At 41.2% G+C, this 11,360-nt stretch overlaps 1 protein-coding gene across 4 annotated transcripts in view; it reads right to left on the bottom strand.

The window, feature by feature from the left end:
* Positions 1-11,360, bottom strand: part of CASP8 (caspase 8) — a 29,150-nt gene that overhangs the window by 4,877 nt on the left and 12,913 nt on the right. For 3 of the 4 annotated variants that reach the window (XM_079923744.1, XM_079923745.1, XM_079923746.1), the window contains 5 exons: positions 9,592-9,697; positions 8,606-8,744; positions 8,451-8,495; positions 2,747-2,832; positions 998-1,139 (listed from right to left, as the gene is read on the bottom strand). In XM_079923744.1, the coding sequence (XP_079779870.1) occupies positions 998-1,139; positions 2,747-2,832; positions 8,451-8,495; positions 8,606-8,744; positions 9,592-9,697 (518 nt within the window). The remainder of the gene's footprint in view (positions 1-997; positions 1,140-2,746; positions 2,833-8,450; positions 8,496-8,605; positions 8,745-9,591; positions 9,698-11,360) is intronic. The other variant, XM_079923747.1, reaches the window with a different exon arrangement.

The raw sequence follows: 11,360 nt of genomic DNA, 5'->3' as shown, positions 1-11,360 counted from the left end.
CATTATCAACTATTGCCATCATGCTGTACAGTAGATTGCTAAACTTATTCATCCTACATATTGCTACTTTATACCCTTGATCAGAAATACAATCAAGGCCATTTTAATAAAAAATGTTTTCATGGTAAATATTAAGTAAATGAAAATCGAAAGCCTGAAACCTTTTCTTCAATACCAAGATATACGATGATGAGTGATGTAGTCAGTGAACTTAAGTTCTGTGGCTTTTTAGAACCTTAGAATAGATTTGCTTGAATAAACAAATGTTAACAGAAACCATTCACAGAGTCCTGATGATTAAAATCAACCTATCTTATTTTCTAAACTACTTTATTTAAAAAATAAGTAATTACCTGATGTTATGACTCATAAACACCATTTTCAAAAATTCTTTGATCAAGTAAAAATTCTTAATATCACAATGGTTGGGTTGAATTCTTTCTTTTATTGCTTTTAGTTGTAGCCATTTCTATGTTCACATGATGCAAATTATTTTTCATTTAACTTGTAAGCTCTCAATCTTAGCCGAAAAAGGCTGAGCCAAAGACTTTCTGTTTAGTTTAACATTTGAAAATGCTATTTCTGTTAAGGACTCAATTTCTGCTGTACTCACAGCCCAACTTTTATAAACACAACTTCCGTAAATGGTCTTGATACCAAAGCAATGTTTTCCACCCAACACCTAATACACTCTATAGAGGCTCTATTCATCTAGTGGAATTAAAAACAAAGTTTATTGTTGCTTTTTATAAGCTTTTTAGTAAGATTTGATATTTTATCTTTATATATACATTGCTTTGATTTTTAAAATTAATTAAAAAAAAACAAAAGCAGAAAACTAACAAGTATGTAAGAATGTTGTTCACCTCCACAGGGAAATACGGTTATAACCATCTTTTTGAAACACGTGGCCCTGTTGATACAGCTTTTGTTCTCCCCTTTTGACAAAAACATAGATATCAGAAATATTTCATTTCTCTTTTGGGTTCTACTGTACCTGCATCCAAGTTTGTTCCATTCCTATCCTTCATGCTGTGAAGTTTGGGCACATCCTTCCTTGCTATGCTAAAATCATAATTGTTAAAGATCAAACAGTATCCCCGAGGTTTGCTTTTCATTCGGTAAACTGTGTTCGATGTCTGGAAAACAAAAATCCAGCCCAGGAGCTGACTCTGTGGATCAAACACTTGAGACGTGAACAAACAACTCCCTAGTAAGAGGTTAGGCGTCACCTAAGCCAAACTGGGATGCAAGTGCACTTTCCATAGCCCCACCCCAACTTGGCACTGCTCCCCTAAGGAACTAGTTTCCACTCATCCCCCGACAAGGATCGCAGACTTCTTCCCCACAGTTAGTGTGGAAAGTCAGTGTCCCGATACTTGGGCGTCCTGAGCATTTGCACTTATATTAATAGTGTTGTCACCACATTGTACTGGTATTATTTATTCTCATTTCTGCTCAAGGCAGTGAACATCTGTGCCAGGGACTAGGATTATTATTAATTTGTGAGAGCTCAATCAGGAGTTCCTGGATGAATGACTGTCTTGGTGCTGTCTCTGGGCTGCCCCTTTGAGACCTTGTGATTCCCTCAGCTCTCTGCTCAACTCATCCATGCTTCTGGGCTAACAGGTGAGGGCCTGCCCATCACACAGCATAGCATGGTCCCAGGATTTTTCAAGCTGATGACTTAATCTGGATCTCAGGACCAAAGTGACTCGAGGAGACAGATGTGCTAGGCAGGCAGGTCTTGGCTGTGCTACAGGTTACAGTATCCAGACTCTACTACTTGACAGTATCAATCAGAGGTGACCCTGTGACCTCCTGACTTCCCTGGGGTTGTTTCAGTGCTGAGATATTTAGCATTGATTGGAAAATCCATGCAGTTCCTCAAGGTGGAGAAAAGGGCTCCAGACTAGGGGGCCAAATTCCTGGCTCTACTACTTAATAACCTGAAGACTTTGGACAAGTTAACGAATCTCTCTTGCACTCAGTGTCATTAGCTGACGGGTGGGGATAAAAGCATGCAGAGTGCTTTTACTGTTTACAAAGCGCCACATGACTTCAGTTAATCCTTGATGTTCAGACTGAGAGAGGTCTGGTAACTTGCTCAGGAATCCACTAACAAACGGTCTCTCCTAAGCTTAATTTCAAGTCTCCCACTAGACGTTAGGCATACAGGGTTTCCTCTGTTTCCCACCACAAGGAAGAGTGAATGGGCTGCTGAGCCACAATGTGGTAAATTGCTGAAAGTTACAGAAACAGAAGTGATATCTAGAAAGGCAATTCTTGGGCCAGCTCATTGGGATGAGATCATAGAGACAACCAGGTCGTTAGCATGTGCTGCTTACCCCTAATCGCAAAGGAGAAACTGTTTTGAAATGCCGAGCTAAAAGAAGACTTTGCTTTTTCTAATCCTGCTGACTCTTCTCCCAAAGCCCTCTCCCATTTAGGCTGATGCAGCTGCTGAAAGGATCAGGTTGGAGGCTCCCCACCCCTCTACCCTCCAACTATTCCAACATCTTCGCTTTTAAAGTAGAAATTTAACACATGGGAAACCTTTTCAAAATTCAAAGTTTAAAAGTCACATTTTAAACTTGTGCTTTTGTGAATTTTTTTCTACAGTTCTCAACATTTTCAATAAGTTTCTGTCCCTTATTAGTTTATCTGGAAGCTAAAAAAAACCTCAGGAACACAATAACTAGAATCTGCAGCACAAAGGAGAAAAGGAATGGGAATTTCCCCGTACCTGTGACTCACTGTCCTTTTCTCCTGGAGAGTCCGACATGGCCAGCATTTCAACGGAGCCCTCACTTAAGAACAATTGTGACATATCTGGAATGACACAGGCAGGGAAGGTGCTTTGGTGAGGAAAGATGTAGCACCCAGGACAACATAAAGTCCCTTTTAAAATGAAAATTCACAGGACTTCCCTGGTGGCTAAGTGGTTAAGGATCCTCCTGCCAATGCAAGGGACATGGGTTCGAGTCTTGGTCTGAGAAGATCCCACATGCCGTGGAGCAACTAAGCCTGTGTGCCACAACTACTGAAGCCCGCATGCCTAGAGCCCATGCTCTGCAACAAGAGAAGCCACCACAGTGAGAAGCCCACACACCACAACGAAGAGTAGCCCCCACTTGCTGCAACTAGAGAAAGCCCATGCACAGAAAAGAAGACCCAATGCAGCCAAAAATTTTTTTAATTTAAAAATAAATAGAATAATTTTTTAAAAAATAAAGTCAGGATTTGTTAAAAAAATAAAATAAAGAAAAAAAAAGAAAATTCACAGACCACCTTGAACATAATATCCTTGCAGTTCACAGAATAAGGGAAAATCTTATCACTAACTAACTCTGCCCCTATTTCAAACATGCTGGCCTGGGGCTGCAGGGTCTTTGTCTTTTGACAATGCCTTTTATATCTTCCAATGTGCAGAGAAGGTGAAAAGTAGCCAGTGCTATTAGGAGAACAGGTCCATTAACATGCAAATGTCATCTGCATACAGAGTGAAGTAAGTCAGAAAGAGAAAAATAAATATTGTATATTAACGCATATATGTGGAATCTACAAAAATGGTACAGATGAACCAGTTTGCAAGGCAGAAATAGAGACTTAGACGTAGAGAGCAAACGTATGGACACCAAGCAGGGAAAGTGGGGGTGGGATGAATTGGGAGATTGGGATTGACATATATACACTAATATGTAGAAAATAGAAAACTAATGAGAACCTGCTAGATAGCACAGGGAACTCCACTTCATTGTACAGTAGAAGCTAACACAACATTGTAAAACAACTATATGCCAATAAATAAATAAATAAATAAAACAAAATGAAAAAAAAAGATGGAGAAGTGGTCACGATTGTGACTGCTGTAGCCCTCCCTCTCCCCAGCCTGAGTGAGCAAGTGAGCCCTAATCAGCCGCTGCTTTTGCCCCCTCTTGCCTGGGTGGGGAACAGATGCCTGAGGGTGGCCCACATGCACAGACGGCACCAAAACCAAAGTTGAACTCCAGGGGCAGTGGGACCAAAGAAGAGAAAGGGAAATCTCTCTGTGCAGCCACAGGAGCAGAGGGTTAAATCCCTGCAATCAGCTTGGTAAACCCTGCATCTGTGGAATATCTGAATAGACAATGAGTGCTCCTGCAATTGAGGCTGTGGACTTTGGGGGCAACTGTGGACTTTGGGGGCAACTGTGGACTTTGGGGGCAAGTACACACCAGAGTTGGGCCAGGTCAGAGTCTGAGCTGGCCCTACATAGCCCACAGCAGGTCCAGAGACCCACCTAGAAGTACTGGAGGACTTCCCAGGCAGGCAGGGATTGGCTGCACTTCACTGTGGGAGCAAGGACACTGACAGGTGAGGCCACAGGAAAATATTAACATTACTATTATTTTTTTCACTTTGTTCTATTGTTTTTTATTATTCTTTTAATTTTTATGTACTTTTTCTTTTCTTTTTATACTTTTATTTGTAATATATTTTTTACTCTATTTTTTTTTCCTCTTTCTACTTTACTTTGTCATTATATCATGCTTTTTCCTTGTTTTTCTTTTTTCCTTTGTTTTTATCTTCTTTTTAACTATATTTTATATTTTTCAATTTTTACTTTTTTGTTGTTTTGTATTTTTTCCTTTTGTTTTCACCTTTCTTATGTTTTTATGTTTTTTTTATCTCTTTTGTGTGTTTTATGCTTTCTTTGCCTTTTTTTAGATTGCTTTCTGCTTTTGATTGGTTTTTTGTTTTGCTTTTACCATTCAACTTGCGGTTTTGTTTGTCTGTTCTTTTTTTTTTTTTCTTTTCTTCCACACCATGTGGCTTGCAGGGTCTTGATGCTCCAGCCAGGTGTTGGGCCTGAGCCTCTGAGGTGGGAGAGCTGAGTCCAGGATGTTGGACCACCAGAGAACTCCTGGCCCCAGGGAATATTAATCAGCGAGAGTTCTCCCAGAGGTCTCCATCTCAACAGTAAGACCCAGCTCCACCCAAGGGCCAGCAAGCTCCAGTGCTGGATGCCTCACAACAAACAACTAGCAAGACAGGAATGCAACCCCACCCATTAGTCTAAACCCCAGCCTTTAGTCAGACAGGCTGACTAAAGTCATACTACGCTCACAGACACCCCAAAACACACCACTGGAGGCGGCCCTGCCCACCAGAGGAACAAGATCCAGCTCCACCCACCAGAATGCAGGCACCAGTCCCCCCACCAGGAAGCCTACACAAGGCACTGGACCAACCCCACCCACTGGGGGCAGATGCCAGAAGTAAGAGGAACTATGACCCTGCAGCCTGCAGAAAGGAGACCCCAAACACAGTAAGTTAAACAAAATGAGAACACAGAGAAATATGCTGCAGATGAAGGAGCAAGGTAAAAACCCACAAGACCAAACAAATGAAGAGGAAATAGGAAGTCTACCTGAAAAAGAATTCAGAGTAATGATAGTAAAGATGATCCAAAATCTTGGCAATAGAATGGAGAGAATACAAGAAATGTTTAACAAGGACCTAGAAGAACTAAAGAGCAAACAAACAGCGATGAACAACACAATAACTGAAATTAAAAATACTCTAGAAGGAATCAATAGAATAACTGAGGCAGAAGAATGGAGAAGTGAGCTGGAAGATAGAATGGTGGAAATAACTGCTGCAGAGCAGAATAAACAAAAAAGAATGAAAAGAATTGAGGACAGTCTCAGAGACCACTGGGACAACATTAAACGCGCCAACATTCGAATTATAGGGGTCCCAGAAGAAGAAGAGAAAGAGAAAGGGCCTGAGAAAACATTTGAAGAGATTATAGTTGAAAACTTCCCTAATATGGGAAAGGAAATAGTCAATCGAGCCCAGGAAGCACAGAGAGTCCCATACAAGATAAACCCAAAGAGAAACACACCAAGACACATATTAATCAAACTATCAAAAATTAAATACAAAGAAAAAATATTAGCAACTTCCCTTGTGGTCCAGTGGTAAAGAATCTGCCTTACAATGCAGGGGACGTGGGTTCGATCCTTGGTCATGGAACTAAGATCCCACATGCCGCAAGGCAACTAAGCCCATGTGCCACAACTACTGAGCTCACATGCCTCAGCTAGAGCCCGTGTGCCACAAATTACAGAGCCCGTGTGCTCTGGAACCTGCATGCCACAACTACAGAGCCCATGCACCCTGGAGCCTGTGCACTACAGCTAGAGAGAGAAAACCCACACACCACAACTACACAGAAGCCCGCACACCACAACGAGAATCTGCACGCTGCAGTGAAAGATTCTGCATGCCTCAATGAAGATCCTGTGTGCCACAACTAAGAGCCAACACAGCCAAAAATAAAAATAAATAAATAAATAAAAAATATTTTAAAAAAAAGAAAAAATATTAAAAGCAGCAAGGGAAGAGCAACAAATAACATACAAGGGAATCCCTGTAAGGTTATGAGCTGATTTTTCAGCAGAAACTCCACAGGCAACAGGGAAGGGCCGAATATATTTAAAGTGATGAAAGGGAAAAAGCTACAGCCAAGATTACTCTACCCAGCAAGGATCTCATTCAGAATTGATGGAAAAATCAAAAGATTTACAGACAAGCAAAATGTAAGAGAATTTAGTACAACAAAACCAGCTCTACAACAAATACCAAAGGAACTTCTCTACGCGGGAAACACGAGAAGAAAAAGACCTACAAAAACAAACTCAAAACAATTAAGAAAACGGTAATAGGGACGTACATATTCATAATTACCTTAAATGTGAATGGATTAAATGTTCCAACCAAAAGACACAGGCTCGCTGAATGGATACAAAAACAAGACCTGTATATATGCTGTCTACTAGAGACCCACTTCAGACTTAGGGACACATACAGAAAGTGAAGTGATAGAAAAAGATATTCCATGCAAATGGAAATCAAAAAGCTGGGGTAGCAATACTCATAACAGATAAAATAGACTTTAAAATAAAGAATGTTACAAGACACAAAGAAGGAAACTACATAGTGATCAAGGGATCAATCCAGGAAGAAGATATAACAATTATAAATATATATGCACCCAAGATAGGAGCACCTCAATACATAAGGCAAATGCTAACAGCTATAAAAAGGGGAAATCAACAGTAACACAATAAAGGTGGGGGACTTTAACACCTCACTTAACAGATCATCCAGACAGAAAATAAATAAGGAAACACAAGCTTTAAATGACAAAATAGACCAGATAGATTTAATTGATATTTACAGGACATTCCATCCGAAAACAGCAGATTACACTTTCTTCTCAAGTGCACATGGAACATTCTCCAGGATAGATCATATCTTGGGTCACAAATCAAGCCTTGGTAAGTTTAAGAAAATTGAAATCATATCAAGCATCTTTTCCAATCACAATGCTATGAAATTAGAAATCAATTAGAGGAAAAAACCTATAAAAAACACAAACACATGGAGGCTAAACAATATGCTACTAAATAACCAAGAGATCACTGAAGAAATCAAAGAGGAAATTAAAAAATACCTAGAGATAAATGACAAAAAAACACGATGGCCCAAAACCTATGGGATGCAGCAAAAGCAGTTCTAAGAGGGAACTTTATAGCAATACAATCCTACCTCAAGAAACAAGAGAAATCTCAAATAAACAATCTAACCTTACACCTAAAGGAACTAGAGAAAGAAGAACAACAACAACAACAAAAAAAACCCAAAATTAGTAGAAGGAAAGAAATTATAAAGATTAGAGCAGAAACAAATGAAATAGAAGAGTAGCCCCTACTCGCCACAGCTAGAGAAAGCCCATGTGCAGCAACAAAGACCCAACACAGCCAAAAATAAATAAATAAATTTTATTTTTAAAAAAGACACATGCACCTTGATATTCATTGCAGCACTATTTACGATAGCCAGGTCATGGAACTAATGTCAATGCCCATCAACAGACAAATGGGTAAAGAAGAAGTGGTATATATATACAATGGAATATTACTCAGCCTACAAAAAGGAATGAAATTGGGTCATTTGCAGAGACGTGGATGGACCTAGAGACTGTCATACAGAGTGAAGTAAGTCAGAAAGAGAAAAACAAATATCATATATTTAACACACATATGTGGAATCTAGAAAAAATGATACAGATGAATTGGTTTGCAAGGCAGAAGTAGAGACACAGACATAGAGAACAAACGTATGGACACCAAGGGGGAAAACGGGGGGTGGAAAGAATTGGGAGATTGGGACTGACATATATATACTAATAGGTAGGAAATAGATAACTAATGAGAACCTGCTCTATAGCACGGGGAACTCTACTTCAATTCACTGAAACTAACACAACATTGTAAAACAACTCTACCCCTATTAAAAACAAAATGCGGATGTGGTAGAAGGTTGTGGAGAGGAGGCAATGAGGCTATCAGGAAGTAAATTAACTAAATAAACCTCGAAAACATATCTGCAAGTATTACCGTTTGAAAATTCATCTGGACCTCTTCCAAGGCTCATTCCTTGCTCTGAATTTAAAAAGAAACACACATATTTGATTAGAAACTGCTGTGACATAGAGGAGTCTGTCCATTTAAGACTACATTTTGCTGATCCACAGCTCTCAGGTTATTTATACCTCTGCTTAGTTCTTCATAATCGTTGATTTTCTTCAGCAAGCTCTTGTTGATTTGCTCACAGATTCTTTTCAGGGTGTCCAAGTATCTTTCCCCTAGCATGACCCTCTTCTCCATCTCTATGAAAATATCAAGCAAGGTCTAGAGGGAGGAGAAATCAAGTTGGAAGATTAGATGGAGCCATATTGGCTTTTAGATTAACTTTTTGTTTTGCTTCCACTCTCTCCAAACTAAGCACCCACCCTAGCTTCCCAAGCCAACCCTCCTGAGAGGACATCCTGGCCTTATAAAGCCAATCAGTAGATTATTAGGGAGGCAATTCATGATTTCTGGCCCAGAAAGATAGAAATAAGAAGACACAGGAGAAGTCACATCAGATGTCACCTAGTCCCCAGGCCCAGGCCCTGTGCTGAAACTGTCTGTGGACACCTTTATGTGAAGACAGTGAAGCAGCCTGAGTGCATGGCTGAGATGTGACAGCCTGGTCCCTATGGCAACAGCCCTGGGGACTGCCTCACACCCTCCATTGCCTCTGCCACCTGATCATCTCCAGGCTGAGTGTCCCCATAACACATACACACACAGACAAGCACACACACATACAACATTACATCACAACACACACACACACACACACAGAGTTCCAGGTCCCAGGTTGTTTCAGAGACTGCAGAAGTGGGGAAACGATCTCAGGCCCACCACCGTCTCTCCTGGCTCTGCAAGGTCGCCACATTGCCTGTGCCTCCACACCAGCCTTCTCCCCTTGCTCCTCACTCTGCCTTGTTCCTGGTAATTAATGTGAGCAGCACTTCACAGTATACAGAGGCATCATATCTACAGCACTCATGCCTGACAGCATTCTTCTTCTCCCCAGTTAAAAAGTGAGAATTCATGTTGCTTTTACTGACAAGCGCTCTCTTTAGTCTCAGAAATCCCCACTGGCTGACTCACCCTCAGGACTAAACCTCGGTCAGACACCAGGTCTTACCATGTCATCATCCAGCTTATATTTGGCGATCTTCTGGCTCAAAAAAAACTTGAAGTCCTTCAATTCCTGTTTGGTCATATCTTCTGATATCTGAAAAAGCATGACCCTGAAGTGGGAAACAGAAACACTTTAGAAATATTTTCTTAAATGATTTCCCAACCGATTTCCCATCCGAGTCACAGTGGACTTGATTCCTACGGCCTCCCTTTAAAATAAAGCCAGATAATGACATGATTTATGAGTTGAGTCTTTGGAAAGAGGCTGGTGTAGTGACACTGAAGACAAATGGCTCATGCCCAACTATCCCACTCTTAACAGAATTTAAAGTTCTCCAACTTTGACTTTCAGTTAATTCCAGTTAAATGAATTGTGTTTTTCCTTTGTCCTTCGCTATAAAATCAAGATCTTGTTGCAATAGAAAAAAAGCTTTGATTTTGGATATCATGCTTTTCAAAATGCAAATCAGATGGAATTCCTCAATTAAAACTAGTCAGTGTTCTCCCAGGCGCTACCTTCAGTAGGAAGGCCAAACACCTCCTTCTGGAGTACAGGCTTCTCCCAGCCGCTACCTTCAGTAGGAAGGCCAAACACCTCCTTCTGGAGTACAGGTTTTTGTGAACTGAGCCCAGCCTGTCTCCTCATCTCTGGATGCTCCTTACTGCTGTCCCCCCATCTCCTCTCCAAACACACCCAGCTGCCCTGCCCCTCACCCTGTTATGCTGGGCCTCCTCCCACCCCTATCCCCTTGTCCGTCTGCAGACAACCACTCATCCACTAACAGCTCAAGCACTGCCTGACTGTCCTCAAGGCTGTATTCACCCCGCTGTACCTGCCTGTGCATCGCCAGAAGAGTAACACACATAACTGTCTGTTTATGAAGCTGTCCAAGTTCCCTGAGAATGGGATCAGTGCCCTTTTGGTTTCCATAAGCCTAGAGGGTCATGAGATATAGTGCTTAAGTGCAGGGGACCCAGACTCCTGGTGTTGGAACCTTGGATCCACCATCCATGAGCTGTGTGGCTTTAGACATGTTACACAATCTTTCCCCCTCATCTGTAGATTGTAGATAATACTCTATTTACCCCTCTGGGAGGTGTTGAGGATTACATGAATAAGTTTACCTGAAGCACTTAAACCAACCTTTGGCAACACACTAAGTGTTCAAACATGACAGGCATTATTATTTCCTAAATTATGATAGGCTCTTGCGATATGCTTGTTGAATGAACAAAGGAAAGTTTTATAAGTCGGCAAACCTTTTACTATGATGGTGCAAAGGAAAATAACTTTAATACAAAAACATGTTAACTTCAAAAGTAAATTAGAAAATTAAAATTCTAAAAATAAAAACATGGTTGACCCTTGAGCAACACAGGTTTGAAGTGCGCGGGTCCACTTATGTACAGATTTTTTTCAATAAATACGTAATACAGGGCTTCCCTGGTGGCGCAGTGGTTGAGAGTCCACCTGCCGATGCAGGGGACACGGGTTCGTGCCCCAATCCGGGAAGATCCCACATGCTGCGGAGTGGCTGGGTCCGTGAGCCATGGCCACTAAGCCTGCGCGTCCGGAGCCTGTGCTCCACAATGGGAGAGGCCACAACAGTGAGAGGCCCGCGTACTGCAAAAATAAATAAATACATAATACAGTACTACACAGTCTGCGGTTGGTCGAACCCACAAATGTGGAACCTAAGATATGGAGGATCGACTGTAAGTTATAAGTGGATTTTTGTGCAGAGGGTCCACATCCCTAACCCCCATGTTGTT

This window comes from Stenella coeruleoalba, assembly GCF_951394435.1.
Source record: "Stenella coeruleoalba genome assembly, chromosome: 6".
Taxonomy (NCBI): Eukaryota; Metazoa; Chordata; class Mammalia; order Artiodactyla; family Delphinidae; genus Stenella; species Stenella coeruleoalba.
This window is presented reverse-complemented; position numbering and strand designations above follow the sequence as displayed.